A 24,029-nucleotide genomic window follows, 5' to 3' on the forward strand; every position below is an offset into this window, starting at 1 on the left:
TGTACCACCAGGACTCCTATATGAAATAACTAAAGATACACGTAAAGGCTTATGTATGAGATTGTCTGAGATGCATCATCTGTAAAACTAAAAAGTTAGTAACTACTTAAGATGTCTAATGATTAAGGATTAAATAAATATTACGGTATATATATAAAAAAAAAACCCCATCGCCGTCGAGTTGATTCCAACCCATAGCGACCCTATAGGACAGAGCAGAACTGCCCCATAGAGTTTCCAAGGAGCTCCTGGTGGATTCAAACTGCTGACCTTTTGGTTAGCAGCAGCAGCTCTTAATCACTATGCCACCAGAGTTTCCAATGGTATATAAATACAAGTTAATTATTATGCAGCCATTAAAACTCATGTTACAGATGAACATGGAAATATATTGAGACATATTTACTGCTAACTGAACAAAGTAGATTATAAAATACTACGCATAATTTGATCATCTCCCCTCCAGACAGGAGCTGCACACAGAGTCTCATGTGTCTACTTACGCCAAGAAGCTCACTCTACACCAGTGTCATTTTTATAGTCCAGTCTAAGCCCTGTCCTAAGAGTTGGCTCTGGGAATGGTTCCTGTCTTGGCCTAACAGAAAGTCTGGGGACCATGACCTCTGGGGTCCTTCTAGTCTCCGTCAGGCCATTAAGTCTGGACTTTTTATGAGACTTTCAGGTCTGCATCCCACTGCTCTCCTGCTCCCTCACAGGTTCTCTGTTGTGTTCCCTGTCAGGGCAGTCATTGGTTGTAGCTGGGCACCATCTAGTTCTTCTGGTCTCAGGTTAATGTAGTCTCTGGTTTATGTGGCCCTTCCTGTCTCTTGGGCTCATAATCACCTTGTGTCTTTGGTGTTCTTCATTCTCCTTTGCCCCAGCTGGGTTGAGACCAATTGATGCATCTTAGGTGGACGCTTGCTAGCGTTTAGGATCCCAGACGCCACTCTCCAAAGTGGAATGCAGAATGTTTTTTCTTAATAGATTTTATCATGCCAATTGACCTAGATGTCCCCTGAAACCGTGGTCCCCAAACTCCCGCCCTTGCTACGCTGGCCTTCGAAGTGTTTGGTTTAGTCCAGTTGTGCTGACCTCTCCTGTACTGTGTCAGCCAACATCATGTTTAATGGACAGAGGCTGAAAACATTCCCCCTGAGAACAGGAACAAGGCAAGGATGCCCTTTATCACTACTCCTATTTAACATTGTGCTGTGAGTCCTAGCTAGAGCAATAAGGCAAGAAAAAGAAATATAAGGGCATCCAAATTGGTAATGAAGAAGTAAAACTGTCCCTATTTGCAGATAATATGATACTATACACAGAGAACCCAAAAGACTCCACAAGAAAACTACAGCAGAGTAGCACGATACAAGATAAACATACAAAAATCGTTGCGATTCCTATATACCAATAAAGAGAACTATGAAAAGGAAATTAGGAAAGCAATATCATTTATAATAGCCCCTAAAAAAAAAAAAAACGAAAATACTTAGGAATAAATCTAAGCAGGGACATAAAAGACCTATCTAAAGAAAACAAAACACTACAGAAAGAAACCAAAAGAGACCTACGTAAGAGGAAAAACATACCATGCTCACAGATAGGGAAATCCTGGTGGCGTAGTGGTTAAGAGCTACATCTGTTACCCAAAATGTCAGCAGTTCATATCCACTAGGCGTTCTCTGGAAACTCTATGGGGCAGTTCTACTCTGTCCTATAGCGTCACTATGAGTCAGAATTGACTTGATGGCAATGGTTTGGTTTGGTTTTGGTCTCACAGATAGATAGGCTCAACATTATGAAAACTCCAATTCTACTCAAAGCAATCTACAAACACAATGTAATTCCAATCCAAATACCAACAGATGGAAAAACTGATCACTAACCTTATACGGAAAGGGAAAAGGCCCCAGATAAGTAAAGCTCTACTGAAGAAGAAGAATAAAGTAGGAGGCCTTCCACTACCTGACCTCAGAAGCTACTATACAGCTAGGGTAGTCAGAACAGCCTGGTACCAGTACAACAAAAGACACTTGCAAATGGAAAACATATTCATCCCATCACAAACCAAAACCAAACCCACTGCCGTCCAGTCGATTCTGACTCATAGCGACCCTATAGGACAGAGTAGAACTTCCCCATAGAGCTTCCAAGCAGCGCCTGGCAGATTCAAACTGCAGAGCTTTCGGTTAGCAGCCGTAGCACTTAACCACTACGCCACCAGGGTTTCCTCATCCCATCATAGCATAGAAAAAGTCTTAAATCATTAAGGTACAACAAAAGACACATTAACCGTTGGAAGAGAATAGAGAACTCAGATGTAAATCCATTCATCTACAGTCACCTGATTTTCAACAAAGGCTCAGTCATTAAATGGTGGAAAAGATGGTCTTTTTAACAAATGATGCTGGCAAAAATGGATGTCCATCTGTAAAAAACTGAAACAGGACCCATACCTCACACCATACACAAAAACTAATTCAAAATGGATCAAAGACCTAAATATAAAACCAAAACTATAAAGATCACAGAAGAAAAACAGGGTCAACACTAGAGGCCCTAATGCACGGCATAAATAGTATACAAACCATAGCTAACAATACTCAAACACCAGAAGATTTGATTTCACCAAAAGAATAAAAAGAGAACCTACAGATTGAGAAAAAATTTCTGGCTATGACAAATCCAACAATGGTTTAATCTCTAAAATCTATTGGAAAATCCAATACTTCTACAATGAAAAGACAATCTAAATAAAAAAAGAACAGACAACTTCACCAAAGAAGACATTCAAGCAGCTGACAGAAACAGGAGGAAATGCTCGTGATCACTAGCCATTAGAGAAATGCAAACGAAAACTACAATGAGATACCACCTCACCCTGACACTAATGGCATGAATCAAAAAAACCAAAAATAACAAATGTTGGAGAGGCTGTGGGGAGACTGGAACTCTCATGTATTGCTGGTGGGGATGCAAAACGGTACAACCATTTTGGAAAATGATATGGCACTTCCTTAAAAAGCTAGAAATAGAAATGCTGTATGATCCAGCTGTCCTACTCCTAGAAAAACATCCTAGAGAAATGTCATGGGTTGATTTGTGTCCCCCCAAAATATCTGCCAACTTGGCTAGGTCATGATTCCCTTGTATGATTGTCTACCATTTTATCTTCTGATGTGACTTCCCTAAATGCTCTAAATCCTATCACTGTGATATAATAAGATGGATTAGCGGCAGCTATATTGATGAGGTCTACAAGATTAGGTAGTGTCTTAAGCCAACTGAGATATAAAAAAGAGAAGCGAGCAAAGAGACATGGGAACCTCATACCACTAAGAAGGCAGTGCTGGGAGCAGAGCGTGTCCTTTGAACCTGAGGTTCCTATGCTGAGATGCTCCCAGACCAAGGGAAGACTGATGACACGGACCTTCCTCCAGAGCCAACAGAGAGAGAAAGCCTTCCCCCGGAGCTGATGCCCTGAATTTGGACTTGTAGCCTACTAGCCAGAGGGAGATAAATTTCTCTTTGTTAAGGTCATGTACTTGTGGTATTTGTTATAGCAGCATTAGATGACTAAGAAATAAGAGCCATAACATGAATTAACATGTGCACACCCATGTTCATGGCAGCATTACGCACAATAGCAAAAAGATGGAAACAGCCTAAAGTGCCCATCAACAGATGAATGGATCAACAAACTATGGTACACATACACAATGGAATACTACTCAACGATAAAGAACAATGATGAATCTGCAAAACATCTCACAATATATACGAATCTGGAGGGCATTATGCTGAGTGAAATAAGTTGATCACAAAAGGACAAATACTGTATAAGACCACTATTATAAAAACTCAAGAAAAGGTTTAGACACAAAAAGAAACAATTTTTGATGGTTATGTGGGAGGGGAGAGCTGGGGAGTGAAAAACACTAACTAGACAATAGGTGAGTGATTAACTTTGGTGAAGGGTAAGACAATACACAATACTAGGGAAGTCAGCACAACTTGACCAAGGCAAGATCACGGAAGCTTCAGAGACATATCCAAACTCCCTGAGGGATTGAATTACTGGGCTGAGGGCTGGGGACCACTGTCTCGGGGGACATCTAGCTCAACTGACATAACGTAGTTTATAAAGAAAATGTTCTACATCTACTTTGGTGAGTAGAATTTGGGGTCTTAAAAGTTTGTGAGCAGCCATCTAAGATACTCCACTGGTCCCACACTGTCTGCGGGAAGGGAAAACAAAGAAAATCAAAGATATAGGGGAAAGATTAGTTCAAAGGACTAATGGACCACAACTACCCCACAGCCTCCACCAGACTGAGTCCAACACAACTAGAAGGTGCCTGGCTACCACCACTGACTGCTCTGACAGGCAACACAATACAGGGTCCTAGACAGAGCTAGAAAAAAATGTAGAACAAAATTCTAACTCACAAAAAAAGACCAGACTTACTGGCCTGACAGAGACTTGAGAAACCCTTAGAGTCTTAGTGTATGACCCCTGGACACCCTTTTAACTCAGTAATGAAGTCGCTTCTGAGGTTAACCCTTTAGCCAAAGTTTAGACAGGCCCATAAAACAAAACGAGACTTAATGGGCACACCAGCTCAGGGGTAAGGATGAGAAGGCAGCAGGGACAGGAAAGCTGGTAACGGGAAACCTAAGGTCGAGAAGCGGAAGAGTGTTGACATGTTGTGGGATTGGCAGTCAATGTCACAAAACAGTGCATGTACTAATTGTTTAATGAGAAACTAATCTGCTCTGTAAACCTTCATCTAAAGCAAAATCAAAGAAAAAAATATAGAGAGAAACCAACATTCAAACCAGGGAGAAGGGGCGAAGGGAAAGTATGCTTTAGAACTTAGAGACTTGTTACTTTTGGTAACGGGAAAATGTGGCATGTGGAAGTAGTGCGGGAGAGTGTGGAAGTAGTCAGCATACCACTACCATAGTAAAGACAAGTGTTTGAGCACAAAAGAGATGCTGACGAACTGTGATGAGTGTAACTAATGTCCATGAACAATTTATGTGGAAATTTGTAAAAAGAAAAAAAATTCACTGGGGGATATACAATTTTGCAACAACAGTAATAACATATGTAAGCACAGATGTATATGTATGTATAAATATGTACGGGAAGGCATATATAAACTTATGGGTGCACATATATAGGTGTAACTGTTGGCATATGAATATACACATTTATGTGTGTTGTATATGTTTTCAAATACAAAATAAGGCACATACGGGGCACAGTTATGGATACTTCCTAGACATAACCAAATACCTCACGGCATGTGTCTACTGGGTTTGAGGGCTTAGGATCATAGTCTCATGGGGCAAATAGGTCATATGACACAAAATAGTCCATAAAGACAATGTTCTACATTCTAGTTTGGTGAGTACTGTCTGGGGTCTTACAGGCTTGCAAGTGGCCATCTAAGATACAACTATCAGTCTCTACTCGTGGGAAGCAAAAGAGAAAGAAGGAAACCAAAGACTCGAAGAAACTAGTCTACAGAACCAATAGTCTACACAAACAATGACATCACCTACCTTGAGACCAGAAGAACTAGATGGTACCCAGCTACCAGTACCAACTGTTCTAACCAGAGACTCCATAGGTGGTCCTGGTGAGAATGGGAAAAAAAATGAAGAAAACTCAAATTCCTAAAAAAGAGGACACACTTACAGGACTGGTAGAGACTAGATGAACCCCAAGACTATAGCCCTGAGGTACTCTAAATTTGGAAATCAAACCACTCCCAGACGTCACCTTTCAGCCAAATGACAAATTGGTCCATAAAATAAATAATACCACCTCTGAGTATTGTGCCCCTCAAAATAATAGTATGGATGAAACCAAATGGTAAACATTTACCCTAGACTAAAGATGAGAAGGCAAGAGGGGACAGGGAAGCTAGATTAATGGAAATAGGGCAACCGAAGTAGAAATAACGAAAATACCTGTATAATATACAGGTATTATATACACAGAAATTGTTAAATAAGAACCTAATTTCCTGTGGAAGCTTTCACCAAAAACACAATAAAATATTAAAAAAAAAAAAAATGAAGTATTGGCAGGGTTGTGTTCCTTTTGGAGGTTCTAGGAAAGAACTTGTTTCCTTGACTTTTCCAACTTCTAGAGGTCACCTGCATTCCTTGGCTTGTGATCTCTTCCTCCAGCTTCAAGGTCAGCAGTGTAACATCTCCAAATCTCTCTTTATGACCTCTGGTCCCATCATCACATCACCTTTTTCTGACTTTGACTCTCCTGTGTCTTTGTAAGCATCTATGCGATTACACTGAGCCCACATGAATAATCCGGGATAACGGTCCCATTTCAAACTCTTAATCACATCTGCAAAGTCCCTTCAACAGGTTTTGGAGATGAGGATGTGGACATTTTTGGGAGACCATTATTCTGCCTACCACAAAAAAAAAAGAGTGAGTATATATCACAGGACAGACGGAAAACACCACTTGCAAGGTTTTCCACTGCTATAAATCAGTATTGCTCATAATCTGCAGTTCAGAGAGGTCCAAGGTTTGCCATACAAAATGCAAGTAGAGACAGGGTCAAATTTTTGACACCACAGCTCCCATAGTAGGAGGTCAGACACTGCCAAATCATGTATGTGAAACAGAGACTGGACAAAATAGAAAACTGGACATAAGATACTAGCTCAGGGAGAATGGCTCCACTATACACAGAATAGAAAATATATTCACTTATTGAGATTGCACACAACCTGGTTCCCTCCTCACTCCCTTCAGGCTGGTGACTTGGTAATACAAACTTACAGCCACCAGCTTAAGATATGAGCAGGGAATTCTAAATAATACTTGTAGACAATGAAGGCATCCAGTGAGAATCAGTCTAACCTGTTTTTGGAGAAATAGTTCAGATCTTAAAAGATTTTTCTTTGTTCAAAGAAACGTAAACGGCCAAAACTGGATTGCAGAAACCTAAGTTGAGCCCTATGAGAAAAGTCTGCAACATAAAAATGGGAGAACATAGCATGCACAAAGACAGAGGAAAAAAAAAGTTGCCAGGAAGAAATATGACAATATTTGTTTTATTCTTTCTATTGAATTTCTAAAATAATGGACTCTATGAAGTATGTTATAAGAAGAACGATGAAACAGAGGAAGATAGGAGGGATGTAATTAAACAGCAGGCAGGAATAAAGATATGATAGGGAAATAACGTAAAGAAACAAACAATGCAATAGCAGACTTAGAAACTGAATTAGAAGCAGTAATGACAGAAAAGGAGATACTGAGGACAAAGAATGGAACGCTAATATATAAGGGGAACAAAGTATCGAAAAATAGTATAAACAGAATATAAGCAAACAAGGACATATCAAATGAAAACCTTTCTGATCCATAGACAGACTCAGATTTGCATATTAAAAAGGCTCATTAATTAGGTACCACAAAAAATTAACGTACAGTGGCCAACATCTAAACAAATCCTGACACAACGTGAAATTCAAGGTTAAAAAAAAGTTATGCTACCCTTGCTAGACAAAAGACAAAAAAAAAAAAAAAAGGAAGTAAAAAGTTTACCCACAATGATTTTTCTCCAAATTTTCCTAGCCATAAATGCTAGAAAGCAATGAATTAGTATCTATGGATTTAGGGGAAGGAAAAAAAAAAAAAAACCCAGTGCTGTCGAGTCGATTCCGACTCACAGCGACCCTATAGGACAGAGTAGAACTGCCCCATAGAGTTTCCAAGGAGCACCTGGAGGATTCGAACTATCGACTCTTTGGTTAGCAGCCGTAGCACTTAAAGGTTGACCTAAATTAAACTGCCATTCATGTGCAAGGACAAAAAAAGGCACAATCTGAAAATGCAAGGGTTCAAAAAGTAGTTGTGAAAAAACTCTTGATATACTGTTTAACGAAAAGAGCAAAGTGAGGAAGAAAATGTAGAGCACATTTCCATCTTGATCATGTATATATCAAAACAACCAAACCCACTGCCATCGAGTCATGCTGACTCACAGCGACCTTACAGGACAGGGTAGAACTGCCCCATAGGGTTTCCAAGGCTGCTGCATTTTTACTGAAGCAGACTGCCACATCTTTCTCCTGCTGAACGGCTGGTGGATTTGAACCACCAACCTTTCAGTTAGCAGCCACGCTAACCACTGTACCTGTATAGAAATATATTTCAATGGGTATAGAAAATGGTATAAAATGAAAAACATCCAATTGTTATGAGTGGTTATTTGTAGAGAAGAATGTGCGGCTTTTGACTTCACATATTTGTGAACTATTTGATTCTTTTGCATAAGTATGTGTATTACCACTGTATTTTTTTAAAAGTCACCTCAATATTTAAAGAGCATCTATTGTACCCTTGCTGCAAAATATTTGTCAATGTTGCCTTTGAATAACAGAGATGAATCAAGGTAAAGAACACAAGAATGGGAAAGTCAAAGAATAAAACGATTTTTGGTGGGCAGTGAAACACTCAGTATAAAATTAATTCTGAATAATTATTGTAAATTTAGAAACAAAAAGTAATTATGTGAAAAAGAAGTACGGTCCTAGTTTCCATATTTTAGAAATGAGATAGCTAACAGACTTATTTTTCTTTTTTGATGTTGAAACTTTGAAAAATAGAGGATGATCAAGTATGTTTTACAAAAAATTTGTCACTGGTGGCACTTAAAATATTTTACAAATCATCAACAACAAAGACAACATTTCCCCCAAAACTAAAGACATGTATATATAATAGCAAGGGTGCATAAAAAATACAAAACAAGGTACACTCTATGACTCCCATTTTAAGGAGGGAAAAGATTAAGTACACACATATAAGCACAGGAAGGAAATACACCAAGCCATTAATGCTAGTTAACTTTAAGTGGTAAGTTTGTCGGCGATTTTTATTCTCTTATGTGTGTTTTCCTACATTTTCCATGTAAACATTTTTTTGGGGCGGGGGGGGGGATGGAATTATATGCACAGCAAACAACACGCCTAAAATGTCATTTAGCAAACAAACAAGCCAGTGTTCCAAAAGTTGGACAATTTAAGCTTCACCTTTAACCTCAACTACATATATTTTTTTTAATTTTTATTGTGCTTTAAGTGAAAGTTGACAAATCAAGTCAGTCTCTCATACAAAAATTTATATACACCTTGCTATATACTTCTAATTGCTCTCCCCCAATGTGGAGACAGTCTGCTCCTTCCTCCACTCTTTCTTTTTGTGTCTGTTCCGCCAGCTTCTGACTCCCTCTGCCCTCTCATCTCCCCTCCAGATAGGAGATGCCTACATAGTCTCAAGTGTCTACTTGATCCAAGAAGCTCACTCTTCACCAGAGTCTTTTTCTATCCCTTTGCCCAGTCCAATCCCTGTCTGAAGAGTTGGCTGTGGGAATGGTTCCTGTCTTGGGCTAGGTCCTTCTAGTCTCAGTCAGACCATTAAGCCTGGTCTTTTTATGAGAATTTGGGGTCTGCATCCCACTGTTCTCCTGTCCCCTCAGGGGTTCTCTGTTGTGTTCCCTGTCAGGGCAGTCATTGGTTGTAGCTGGGCACCATCTAGCTCTTCTGGTCTCAGGCTGATGTAGTCTCTGGTTCATGTGGCCCTTTCTGTCTCTTGGGCTCGTAATTACCTTGTGTCCACGGTGTTCTTCATTTTCCTTTGCTCCAGGTGGGTTGAACCTCAACTACACATTTCATCGACGGGAACATTTCCTGGGAACCTACCTGTTGCTGTTGCTGTCGAGTCGATTCCGACTCTATAGGACAGATTAGAACTACCTCGTAGAGTTTCTAAGGAGCACCTGGTGGATCTGAACTGACCACCTTTTTGTTAGCAGCCGTAGCTCTTAACCACTACGCTACCACAGTTCCCAGGGAACCCTGTGTCTTCTGAATTTCTTGGCATAGACAAGTGAGCACCTCCAGTGCTGCATCCTTTTGCTGAAACATCTCAACTGGAATTCTGTCAATTCCTGGAGCCTTGTTTTTTGCAATGCCTTCAGTGCAGCTTGGACTTCTTTCCTCAATACCATTGGTTCTTGGACATATGCTGCCTTCTGAATGGCTGAAGAGTCGACCAATTCTTTTTGGTACAGTGACTCTGTGTATCCCTTTCATCTTCTTCTTTTTAAAAAATTTTTCTTTAATCTTTTTCTTTTTATTGTGCTTTATATGAAGGTTTGCAGAGCAAATCAGTTTCTCATTAAACAATTAATACACATGTTTTGTTACACTGGTTGCCAACCCCATGACACGTCAACATTCTCCCTTTCTTGACCTTGGGTTCCCCATTTCCATTTGTCCAGCTTTCCTGTCCCCTCCTGCCTTCTTATCTTTGTCCCTGGGCTGGCATGCCCATTAAGTCTCATATACATGGTTAAGTTTCACGTATTATTGTTTGTTTTATGGGCCTCCCTAATCTTTGGTTGAAGGGTGTATCTCAGGAGTGACTTCAGTACTGAGTTAAAAACATGTCCGGGGCCTTCCATCTTCTTTTGATGCTTCTTGTGCCGTTCAATATTTTGCCTAAAGAATCCTGCAGTATTGCAACTTGAGGCTTCAATTTTTTCTTTAGTTCTTTTAGCTTGAGAAATGTCAACTGTGTTCTTCCCTTTTGGTTTTCTGACTCCAAGTCTTTGCACATTTCATTACAATACTCTTGTCTTTTCTAGCTGCCTTTTGAAATCTTCTGTTCAGCTCTTCTACGTCACCATTTCTTCCATTTGCTTTAGCTACTCTGTGTTTGGAAGCAAGTTTCTGAGTCTCTTCTGACATCCATTTTGGTCTTTCCTTTCTTTCTAATGACCTTTTGCTTTCTTCATGTATGATGCTCTTCTTGTCATCCCACAATTTATCTGGTCTTCAGTCATTAATTAGTGTTAAATGACTCAAATCTACTCTTCAGATGGTCTCCAAATTCAGGTGGGATATGTTTAAGGTTGTATTTTTGCTCTCATGGACTTTTCTTCAACTTCAGCTGCAATTTGCATATGAGCAATTGTTGGTCTGTTCTCTGGCCTTTTTCTGACTGATGACATTGAACTTTTCCATTGTCTCTTTCCACAGATGTAATCAATCTGATTCTTGTGTACTCCATCTGGCGAGGTCCATGTGTACAGTAGCTGTTTATGTTGGTGAAAAAAGGTATTTGCAATGAAGAAGTCGTTGGTCTTACAAAATTCTATCATGCGATCTCCGGCATCATTTCTACCACCAAGGCCATATTTTCCAACTACTGTGGTTTTTTAGATCCTTCTTTGTTTCCAACTTTCACATTCCAATCACCAGTAATTATCAATTTATCCTGACTGCACATCTGATTAATTTCAGATTGCAGGAGTTGGTAAAAATCTTCAATTTCTTCATCTTTGGCCTTAGTGGTTGATGTGTAAATTTCAACAACAGTCGCATTAACTGGTCTTCCTTTTAGGCATATGGATATTAGCCTATCGCTGACTGCGTAGTACTTCAGGACAGATCTTGAAATGTTCTTTTGAGGATGAATGCGATGCCATTCCTCTTCAATTTGTCATTCCCAGCATAGTGGACCCTATGATTGCCTGATTTGAAATGGCCAATACTAGTCCATTTCAGCTCACTAATGCCTAGGATATCGATCTTTATGCATTCCATTTCATTTTTGATGACTTCCAATTTTCCTAGATTCATAGTTTGTACATTCTACCTTCCTCCTTCCAACCTGAGGGGCTCATCTTCCAGCACCATATCAGACAATGTTCCACTGCTATTCATAAGGTTTTCACTGGCCAGTTTTTCCAGAAGTAGACTGCCAAGTCCTTCTTTCTAGTCTGTTTTAGTCTGCAAGCTCCAATGAAACCTGTCCACCACAGGTGACCCTGCTGGTATTTTAAATACCAATGGCATAGCTTCCAGCATCACAGCAATATGAAGATCACCACAGTACAACAAACTGGCAGATGCTCGGTGCTTTGCACAGTTCCTGGAACACAGTCCACTGACTGAAAAAAGTTTAACTTTATTATCACTATGGTTCAGTTTACTTTCTCAATCACTTAATAGCTCAGCACAGCACAAACGACAGCGTTTGAATTGTTTTGATTTCAGAATGGCTATGTATTACTCTTTTAAAGCTATTCTGGACAATTTCATAAATATAAAAATTAGAATACTGCAATGAACTCAATGTACTCATTATCCAGATTCAACAATTAAAAATATTTGGTCAATTTTGTTTCATTTATACTCCTGTTCATTACCTTCTCTCAGATTATCTTGAAGCAAATCCTAGACACCAAATCATTCCTCAAAACATAGGGTTTGAAGTTATACAGACAAGGGTTCTAATCCCTAAATCACTTCCTTACTAGCTACATGGCTTTGGTAAACTACTTTATCTCTCAGAAACTGTATTTACGTACCTAGGAACTACTCAATAAGTGTAAAATCACTTTCCTGATCCTAGTCTGTTCCAATTGGTTTCAATATCTCTGCTAATGCTCTCAAAATGTAATCGGTTTCACCCCACTGCTTTTACTTACTTCTGGATAACTCCAATAGTATCCTGTTTTCTCACCTCTTGCTCAACCTATACCTGGGTTTTCTACTGTGGCTTGGGAAAGAATGCAAAGGCTCTTCTTTTCTAGGACAGTCACAACGTATACTAGACTATTAAAAACTCTAAGAAGTCTTGCAACAATGGGTTCTGTTTAACACTGCTTTACATGGTTTTATCCTAACTTACATGACCATGAACCTCTTTTTCACCAAGAATTAAGAACCTACAGAACTAGAGTTCCATATACAGTAAAACTTGCTAAAACCAGAACCTGCGTAAGGTGGAAACGTGTCAGAGAAGGAAAACTCAAATATTTTCCACTAATAGCAATAGAAAAATGGTAAGACTGCAACCCGTCAAAGGTGGAAAACTTGCGAGATCTGGAAAAACAAGGCGGCCCCATTGACTTCTGGCTTCCACGTTTCACTGTAATATGCTTGGGAAATACAATTATATGCTGACGTCAAAACAGTGCTCCTAAAGCAATACCTTTATAGGGATACTACTGTTTAACAAAATTTCAAGAGTTCCCCACTACGTATAGGCTCAAATTAACTTATGTCGCTACTCACATCTTTGTACATGCCACAAACTCTCCCAAACTAGGAGGATATCTGCCTTATGTCCAGATCTCCCATGTTCTATGGTCAAGACAGTGTAATGGAGACATGCTCAGTAAAAATCGGCTGAATGAGCATCGAGGCTGACCAAACATGTGACTAATCTTAACCAGCAGTGAAATTGCTCATGTTGTTGCTACTGACAAGTCCAGTCCAGTCCTTAAGCCATTTTATATTTCCTAGTAGTGAACACCCCCATGTGTCTGTCAGTCTGTTGTACTGTGGTACAAAGGCATTCGGCTGTGTGGATTGGAACAAATTATGGATGACACTGAGAAGAATGGGAATTCCAGAACACTTAGTTGTGCTCATGAGGAACCTGTACACAGACCAAGAAGTAATTGTTCAAACAGAAAATGGGGATTTTGCGTGGTTTAAAGTCAGGGAAGATGTGCGTCAGTGTTGTATCCTTTCACCATACTTATTCAATCTGTATGCCGAGCAAATGATTTGAGAAGCTGGACTGCACGAAGAACTCAGCATCAGGTCTGGAGGAAGACGCATTAACAACCCACGATATGCGGATGACACAACCTTGTTTGCGGAAAGTGAAGAGGACTTGAAGCACTTACTGATGAAGATCAAAGACCACAGCTTTCAGTATGGACTGCACTTCAACATAAAGAAAACAAAAATCCTCACAACTGGCCCAATAAGCAACATCATGATAAATGGAGGAAACACTGAAGTTTTCAAGAATTTCATTTTACTTGGATTCACAATCAACACCCACAGAAGCAAGAAATTAGGAGATGTATTGCCTTGGGCAAATATGCTTCAAAAAACCTCTTTAAAGTGCTAAAAAGCAGGAATGTCACTTTGAGGACTAAGGTGTGCCTGACCTAAGCCATGGTATTTTCAACTGCCTCATATGCATGTGAAAGCTGGACAATGAATAAGGACTGAAAAAGAACTGATGTCTCTGAATAACGGTGTTGGCGAAGAATATTAAATATATCATAGACAGTCAGAAGAAAGAACAAATCTGTCTTGGAAGAAGTCCAGTCCAGAATACTCCTTAGAAATAAGCATGGCGAGACTTTGTCTCACATACTTTGGGCATGTTATAAGAAGGGACCAGTCCCTGGAGAAGGACATCATGCATGGTAAAGTAGTGAATCAGTGAAAAAGAGGAAGATTCTCAACGAGATGGACTGACACAGTGGCTACAACAATGGGCTGAAGCATAGCAATGATTGTGAGGATGGCACAGGACCAGGTAGTATTTTGTTCTGTTGAATACAGGGCTGCTGAGTTGGAATGGACTTGATAACACCTAACAACAAGAGTATGAACACTAGAAGCTGGAGGAAAAGTCATTTTTTTTTTTTTTTTTTCAGATTTCTAAAGGTCAAGAGTTCCTAAAGCTTCCCTCTGACACATCATGCTAATTTTCTAGGTCAGCCAGGGAGATGACCCATAAGCATTTATCATCGTCTTTCACTTTTCTCTTAAGTCTCAGTTCCTTTCTGATAAAATGAAGGTACTAATATCTACACAGCAGGCTTATCGTGAGGACTTTAGGAAATACTATATGAAAGTACCCAGCTCAGGGACTGACACATGGTAGATACTTGAGATGTTATTTTTTCCTACCATGGAAAACAGTGAAGCAGAGTAAAAGAAAAAGGAAGAAAGGTTACATTTTATACTGGGTAGCCAGGGAAGACCTCTCTAAGAAGGTGACATTTAAAAGGGAATGTGAGAACCGTACAGTTTTCTGGTGGCAGAGCATTTTAGGCGAAAAGAGAAGCAAGTGTAAAGACTCTTAGGCGTGAGTGCTGGTTTGTTGCAAGAACAGCAAGGATGCCAAAGTGACTAGAGCACATTGGGTAGAAGGAAAGCAATAGCAGCTGAGGTCAGAGAGTCAGTGGATGGAGGATGGGTCAGATCATGAGGCGCTTTGTAGGCTGTTGTAGAAACTCTGGCTTTTACTCTAAGTGAGAGGAGAAGCCATCAGAAGGTTTTGAGCAGAGAACTAACATAATCTTGTGGTTGTTGCTGCTAGGTGCCATCGAATCGATTTCGACTCATAGAGACCCCAAGTGACAGAGGAGAACTTCCCCATAGGGTTTTCTGGGCTGTAATCTTTATAGAAGCAGATTGCCAGGTCTTTCTCCTGCGGAGACACAGGGTCGCTTTGAATCGCCAAGCTTTTGGATAGTAGCCCAGCGCTTAAGTGTTGTGCCACCAGGGTTCCTGATATCTTACTGGTGTTTGAAAAAGATCATTGTCGTTGCTCTGTTAAAAACAGACTGGAGGGTAGGCAAAGAGGATAGGGAAGGAGAAGGAAGGAACTAGAGAGATGAACCAGTAAGAAGGCATTTCAATGAATGGGACTAGAGTTGCAGTGGTAAGAAAGAGTTGTACCTGCATTTATTTTGAAGGTAAAGAAGACATGACTTGCTGATGGATTAGACATGGAGGTGTGAGAAACAGAGAAAGCCAAGAATAGCCCCCAAGAAGTTTGATGTAAGCAACCCAAAAGTCAACGCTGCTGTTTACCAAAATGGGGCAGACTGAAGGAAGAACAGGTTTAGAGGGAGACATTTAGGAGTTTGGATTTAGAAGGGTTAAGTTTGAGATAGCTATTTTTCAGCCCCTGAAGTGGACACCTACTTAGTCTCAATGAGCTGCAACTGTCTGTGAATCATCACCCGGGACTGAGGGTGTGGACTGCTGGCTTTGTGTTCTTCTCTAGCCATATCACTCTCTTGGTTATTTGACACTAAACCTGGCAGAGCTGACGAGAAGACGGGGCTTGTGAAGTCTAAAGCTGGTTAGGACTCCTCCCTAATCCTTCACTAAAAGACAGCTAACCCAATAGGCAACTCCCAAAAGTACTCTCTGCAGTGAAGTCCACCTAGAAAAATAGTGCTAGGATCCCCTGACCCAAGCAGTGGTTATCCCGTTTCTCTTAACTCAATATCTTCCACAAAGCTAACTCGTTAGCTGTCCTCAGCCGTGCAGGCTACAACTCTCCATTGTTATCTCCTTCTGAGGCTAGAAGAACAGTATTTCACTCCAAGTTTTTGTTGGAAAGGCATAAGATGAGTATTCCTTTTGGGAAAGAGAGGCTCTCTCATTCCCAAGGTCCATAAGCCCATTAAATGCATCCAAAGAGTATGGGGTTTTGAGACGTTAAGGTCTAGAGCCTTTATCCAATTATAGAAATTTAACCAAAGGAAATTACCATGGATATCTGCAAAAAGGAATATAAGGAATCAATTCACTGTTTATAAGAGTGAAAAAACTGAGAAGATTATCTGGAAGAAGGCAAAGATTGGTTAAATAAATCTTAGAATATGAAAGAATACTAAGCGGTCATAAAAAATGATTCCATATAAGAATACATTAAAAAATATTAAGTGAAAAAAGCAGATTACAAATAATATGCATAGCATGACCTCCATTTTTGATACACTTAGTGTATATATACTCTAAGTATGGATCATATATGATCAGAAAAATAACAGTGATGTTACCTCCGGTAGTGGGATTATAGATAAAATTTTCTTCCTTCTTCTTGCCTGTATTCTCCAAATTTTCTACAGTGAACACATTCTTTTTTATACTAAGAACAAATTTTTAAAAATTTAAATTGAATATAAAATCTTTTCTATTTGCAGCTCATGTTTGGAATTTAGTTTTTACTAGCTCTTGACTTTTTTTTTTTTTTAAAACATCTACCTATATCCCTGGTATAATTCATCTAGGTCAGAAGACTTCCTCCTGAGAAGCCATCTGTGGGACTCCTTTCCAAAGACCTCCCCCCAGGGGATGTGATGCTAACAATTCTGCAAAGAAGTCAGCCACAGTGTACTCCAGCCTCAGCACAGGAGACTGTCCCCTAGGGTCTGTGGGTGCGACTTCCCCAGTCCTGTAACTGCTACTAGAACAGGAAATGTGAAGAACGGACTGCCCTATTCCCCACCTGGATGAAGACCCAACTGTTAAGCAGAAACTAAGAGGTCCACAGTCCCCACCGGGGCAACAGGGAATGAGCTTTGTTTTCTATGAACAGACAGACAAGAAAAAAGTTCAGGTTAAAACACAGTCCTTAGAGGAAGGAAAATAGAAACCAGGCAGCGAGGAATGCTTCATATTCCTAAAAGCTTTTTTTGTAAGTTAACACATGGTGTCTGCTTCTCTCTAGTCACCTATTTATCACTCTCCTCCTCAGAGAAGGGAAGAAGCCCTGGCTGTTTTCCTAGTGCAGAGTTTTGTGGCTGGGGGGAAGGAGGAAGGGGGGAGGAAGGAGGGTGCTTTAAGCATGATGCAAACCATTTGGAGCTGAGTGAGAGCACTGCCAACACAAGCTGCACTATTTAAACAAGTGAGGAAATGATCGTATATACAACATGCCAGCGAGCACACACACACACACACACACACACACACACACACACACACACACACACACACACACCCCAAAGGAAGTCGAGAGGGCTTTTTTTCAGGACACAGAGCTGGATGTCAGCGGCTAAAAGGTCGATATTTTCCCTTAACACCCTTCTCAATGACTTAATCATGTTCCGTTTGCACAGAAAACTTCCCAAGAATAAAAAAGTCTGGAGAATTAAGAGGAGGGGTGAATGGGGCGGGATGTTTGGCCTGGGCCTGACCTTATCCGAGGTTTTCTCCACGTAGCAGGGGTCCTGAGGGGCAGCCAGCAAGGGGACAAAGCCCGAGAGAAGTCGATCCTCTTCCAGGATAAGAAGGGTGAGGTCATCGTCCGGGTCCTTGTATAGTGGCACCTCAGACTGATTCACGGCAGTCAATATGTTACAGAAATCAGCCAAAGTCGACCACACATCCACAGCAGCCCTATGAGAAATAAGATAATAAGAGCAGCTCTAACGAGGGAACAGTTAATGTCATCTGGGGCTGGCATCTGCCAGGAAATCTTACCCAAAATACTAAGATCCCAAATTGTGCCCATGGCAGCAATGTGGTGCATGTCTGTATCCATCTATACAAAATTGAAATTAAGAGAATTTAAAAAATTCTAACCAGAGAGGAAAAAGAATTTAGAGAATCGGCTGCCTAATGCAGGCCCTGTCACCTTTCCAGACAGTGTGCCTGGGACACTTACTCAAACACTCTAGACACCCAGTGCCTGAGGCAGCTCCCAGAATTCCCCTACTTCTGTGCAGCCAAGTATATACCACACAGACATCAAAACAGTGCCAATCTCTCCCCCTCCAGCACAGCCACAGAGCATTCAGACACACTGCACAAAGAGTCATGTGTTTTTTTTCCCCCTACAATGCTTTAGAAATTCTTCACTACATACAAGCAGGAAAACAAACAAGCAAACAAACAACCCCCCACCCCTGCCATCACAACCCTGGCCCGCCAAAATCCTCCCCAGAAAGGTAAAGTCCTCCATGTTATTTCAGCAAATGAACTAGTATCAGTGCTGTTTTGGCCATCCCATTCCCTTTTCTTTCCCTCACTGTGGAATGGTTAGAATACAGGACGACCAACTGTTCTGGTTTGCCTGGGACCATCCCAGTCTTAACACTGAAAGTTTTACATCCCCTGAAGCCCCTTCGGTGTTGTTATACGCCATCGAGTTGGTTCCGACTCACAGTGACCTGGGCAAATTGGAATGGTTGGTCTCTCTGATTATATATGTATTATCAGGTCCTGTTTGAACCTGTGCAGAAATTTTGAAAATGCAAAAAGCTGCCTCTCCCCAGTTCAAACTTCATGGTAGAACTATAAAAAGAGAGTTCATTTCTCTGTCGCCATCACTTGTCAAAAATATGCTGTGGTTCAAATCCCAGCTTTGGTGAGTGTTATGGCTCCATATAGCTTTCTTTTTGCCTGCCCACGGCATAGCTCAAATAGTCAAACTGTGCTCAGATATAGGTCCTGCCAAGTCTACAGACTTGGCTTTCTTCTCCAGAGGACCACCTAATCAGGGAGTCTAGAACAGGCAACAGTACCGTATGGGCGCCAAGCTCTACTCCAAAAGGAGTCAGAAACATAGGACGATTACAAATAAAAGCTTCACAATTAAGTTCAAGAGGTGGCAAAGAGAGCTGCAGGAATGAGCCACATCCTGGAATCTCCCCAGGGGAGTTGCTGTGCGCTAAGGAGGGGCCTCAGACCTAAGTAATTTGCTTCTGCTGGAAACTAGGAACCTTTGGGAGATGGTAGAAACGATGACATTCAAGGTACATGCCACTGAAGGTGATGCTGGGTGAGGAAGTAGGGTGGAGGTATGGGGACTCCCTGACTGGCTCCAGGTGGAAGGAGGCTGCACTGGTTTATTTACTGTAATCACCGCTCTAGGAAAAGGCAATAAAATGAAACATCTTGTTTTCAAGAGTGTCCTGGGAACCAGGCGGAACACAGCCCCATTAATCACACAACGGCACATAATCAACACATGCGTACTGCAGAAGTCACTCCCTTCACAGGCTTTGCCCAGGAAAAAGAACATGTTTGGGAAGAATCACCGGAGGGATGAGAGTTTTCTAAAGCCACTCTCTGCACAGACACCGACAACCAGACTCATTCACAAAGCTCCATCTTTTGGCTCAGCCGGGTTTGGCTGTCAGAAATGTTTAAATATGGAAAAAAATAAACAGTTGCAACACGTTTCTGTGCAGAGCTCTGCCTGAGCTCCTTTGTGATGTAATGGGAAACGCCGCATTCAGGCTACCAGCTGTAGAATAAACAGAACTTCGAGGGTTAAAAGGAACTGAACTTTCCACGACCCCATCTGCAGAGAAGAAAATAATAAGAGGAATGATGCACTGCCCAACAGCTCTGATAGTTTATCCTCCGGTCCCGGCTGCAGAGACAAGCACCGGATGTGATAGGGCTGCTCAGGGCCGCCTCCGAGGTTAGTGCTGCCCATGGGAGACGCACAGGGAGGTTCTTCCAGCTCCCTGCTTCCTCCCCCGGTGCCCTGCTGGCCACTTGAGCCCACTGCCAGAGTCTGATCCCACAGCGCTGGTGAGCTTCAGCCAACAGGCACTGCTCTGCTGCAGAGCAGCAATTTGGAAAATAAACAGGAAAGACAACAGTGAGAAGGAAGAAGGTGAAAAGTCTCCCAGTTGAATTCTTGGCTTGGGGGCCCTGGTTGGTGCTATGCAGGTCAAGGCTGCTGCAGGACGTGGTGGGGTGGGGGAGGGGCGTGGGCAGCAGCATCCCCAGCCAGGGAGAGGGGACAGAAAACTACCCATGGCTGCCACAGTGGGAGGCCCCACATCCCTCTCTCATCCTCCCACCTCTACCATCTTGGATCCAAGATGAAGAAATATGTGGTACCATGTGGTTCTCATTACTATGCTCTCCTATTCCCTAAGGCTCAGATAAACCAAAACTGACTCCTCCCAGAGACTGCTGGCCACCACTAAAGACTCCTGCCCACATCTACCTTTTGCCCATTATCGCCCACCTTGTGCCAAAACCTTATGACTTGCTACAAAAAGAGGTGGATGGCAGTTTCTACCCTGATTTTATTTTTAAGACAGCAGTTGGTGCTAAAATACACAGAAGTGCCCTGGATTCCCAGCTCAGAGATGTAAAGTGGTCCAAGGGCCATTTGGCGGTCCTGGAAAGGTCAATGAAGTAGTCAGTGAAAGGTCATTTCTGCCCTGATGTGTTCTGAAGGGTCCTGTATTTGAACTCTGATTCTGAGGAGCTGCTTTCTTCTGGTATCTCAGTGGAACTGCTCAAACCCAGTTCACATTTCATCATCAGATACCTCCTATCTCATTGAACACCACAGACACAAACATAACCAAACAGGTACCTATGGGCCATAACAGTGGCTTTTTACAGGGGGTGAGGGAGTGGGGAGTGTCAAGATACTAATGCAAGAAGAAAGAGGTACTTTAGAAAACTAGGTGAGATGCCTGAGCTCCAAGGTTAAGATATCTGCAAGAGGGTGAGATCATTTCTGGAGCCTGGGCAACATCACCTCAGCTTAACCCAATCAGGCCCCTGGGCTGGAAGGTCAGTTCCATGGGTGTACACAGGGTTTCCTGTCTGAGTAGAGGGAAAAAGCTTAGCTTTTTCCTGCCTTCGTTCCTTATCCCCACTAGGAGTACCTTCTAATCTCCACCCCACGGCAATGCTAAGGACTCAAAGTTGGCCTGGCCCTGAGGAGCCCAACGTCAAATTTGAGCGGCTATGAGGAGCTTTAAACAACACACAATCTTCTGGACATGCTTCAGAAATGGCTCCCCAAAGTTTTTCAAACAACTTAAGCACCTATGGTTCTAAATGGACCCTCCAGAGTAGCTATGGCCTTAGACAAGTCCCTCTGGCTTGTCCTAGTCCCAACTTACATTTTGGGGAACTCCCAGAGCCCAAGAAATCCCACTAAAGTTAAGGTGCACAATTCATCAAGCAGACACAAAGCAGCCAGAGAATATGAAACTGTGTCCAATGAGCTCCTTTATGGCTCCCAGAATGGTGGCAAGGGAGCCTCTCAGCAGCTGCGATGTGATTAGTGAGCAGGGATCAGCAGTTGCTGGGTGACCCACTGGCCCAACCCCACAGAACACACCACACACCAGGAAAGCAGACCCTGGCTGGGGACTGAAAGCCAGATCCTAGCTTGGGACAGACCAGCAGTGGCTAGTTAGAGGTATACATTCAGAACCAAGGCTCGCTCACTTCCCCACAGACATGCATTCACTTACTCCATCAGGAAAGGAAAAAAATAAGAGTTAATTTACTTTTTATTGCCTCAGAATTCCAAGGTTTAATGTAGCTGTCAGTTTGAGTGCAGTGCAGCTGCTGGCCGATACAATGCAGCCCAGGCCAGCCCAGGTGACTGGGGAAACACATTTCACAGAAATGAACCAACACACACTCTTGGCTTGTTGTTTGGGGGATATTGACTTGGGGAATCAGATTAACCCTTAGGGCTGGGGTTAGTTCTGCAAACAGCATTAGAAAAGCAGCCCAAGTCCAGGCAACTGAGAAGCCCTACTCTCAGGTGGGCCAGTGGGTTTCCGTGTTTCTAAAATTTTGGAGTTTTTCTCATATAGGACATTACCCGACTACAACATGCTCTGAAAGATTAAGGCGTGAGACATATGAGGCACGTTATACCACAACAATCCATCTCCTTGCCTAGAACTCAGAAAGGAAAGCAGATCTGACAGCTTTATAGGGAAGAGGTCAGGTAAGACTCCTGCAAGCTCCAACTGGGGTGGGGCTGAGGGCAGGAGACGGTTTGGAAAGAGTAGAGTGCTAAGGACTGAGCAGGGTTCAGTCCATCTTTCTGGCAAGCCTAAGGAGGACGGAGCACTCAGATGCCCCTTCATATTTTTACTGGGGGAACAGGCTGACTGGTGATTAATATCAAGTACAATGACCCCATGTTACAAGCCTGCAGGGGCCTGTGGAGGTGGCCATTTCCTGTGTAATACCAGCTTGTTTAAACACTAACATTCAAACTCCACAGCTGCAGAACAAACCCGGAAAGAGCTGAGTGAGAAGAAGCCCTGCATTGTGTTTCGGGGCTATGGAAGATCAGAGAAGTAGTACAGATGGGAAATGAGTTGGGTCCTTTGGTTCCTGGGGTGAGGAGATCTGGAAATACAGCCAAGATGGCACAGTAACTAGGCACAAGGAAACTGAAATAGAGAAGGCCCATGGACTATAGACACAAAAGGGAGGGACAAGAAAAATAATGAGAAATGCTCCTAGGATATGCAACATCCTCTTTTCTAAACTTGTCCCCCTTTGGACCACTACATCCTAGCCCACAACTCTCCACACAGGATTCAGTGGCCAACATAATAACAGCAGTGCCCTGGAAGACTTACCACCCAACTAGAAAAAGACTGGAGGAGGTGAGCAGCTAAGAGCAGAAAATGACTGAATCCAACAAGTCAGCTAGAGTTAAAATAATAGTATCTGGGCTTAAAAATGCTTAGCAGGTTCCTTGGAAAAGCCAAGACATCATGCCAACCCTGTTTCAGTGTTGAGGATCTGGTCTGGAGGTTCTCAGTCTTAGTGGTAGATAGTCCAACAGGTCCTGGGGATGAGGTAAAAATGAGGGGAAATCTATGCAGCTCCCTCTCTGAGACGTAGGAGCTATAAACAGCATATCTTCTAGCTGCTACCATGACATAGAGAGGAGAAAAAGGTATCAGAGATCATGGTTCTAGGAGTGAAGACACGGACAGGGCAACAAGATGCTATTTTCTAGGAATAAGAGCTCTTTATTGGGTGACCACTAAAGAACATAAGACTTGGTTTAAGATGATCCCATCTAGTTCACACAAATAAGTCACCCTGGGCCTTTGAGAGAGTGCCCAAACCCAAATCAGTTATGTCCAACAAGGCAAATCAAATTCTGTAGAGCTCTGTCACCCTGCACTACACCAAGAACATAAACTTCAGCTAGACCCTTATGGCCACCAACAGGTCATACTGACATCATTCCAGGATTTCTTCAGGACCAGAATACCTCTTACTGTGTCCCCTTCAACCTCTGTCTAGGTCAGGGGTTTATTTGATTTTAGTTCCCCCAAGTTACACTCATCTGTGTAGCCTCCATCCATCCTACCACTATGGTGTGTTAAACCCATCAGTGCTGCATGTTTGGGAAAGAGCAGCCCTCAAGGGACCTTGACATCTCCACTGCTTGAGTGGAGCCCTCGGCGGCCTCCCTGGTGCGGATTCTCACGGTTCCTGCCTCTCAAAACTTTTAGCTGTAACCACTCCAACACGTCTCCTCAGTTTAGCACACTGGACCCAAATAACCTCAGCCCAGAGCTGGAAAGTACTCTCCCTGGGGTCAGCTGCTGTACCCTGCTGGGGTCAGACTGGAATCTTAGGCCAACACCCCTTCCTCTCACAAGG

At 42.2% G+C, this 24,029-nt stretch overlaps 1 protein-coding gene across 16 annotated transcripts in view; it reads right to left on the bottom strand.

Annotated features, from left to right (window-relative positions):
* SMG6 (SMG6 nonsense mediated mRNA decay factor) overlaps positions 1-24,029 on the bottom strand; it is a 234,378-nt gene that overhangs the window by 105,113 nt on the left and 105,236 nt on the right. For all 16 annotated transcript variants that reach the window (XM_064271536.1, XM_064271532.1, XM_064271535.1 and 13 more), the window contains one exon: positions 17,810-18,011. In XM_064271536.1, the coding sequence (XP_064127606.1) occupies positions 17,810-18,011 (202 nt within the window). The remainder of the gene's footprint in view (positions 1-17,809; positions 18,012-24,029) is intronic.

This window comes from Loxodonta africana, chromosome 18 (genome assembly GCF_030014295.1).
Source record: "Loxodonta africana isolate mLoxAfr1 chromosome 18, mLoxAfr1.hap2, whole genome shotgun sequence".
In the NCBI taxonomy this organism is placed as follows: Eukaryota; Metazoa; Chordata; class Mammalia; order Proboscidea; family Elephantidae; genus Loxodonta; species Loxodonta africana.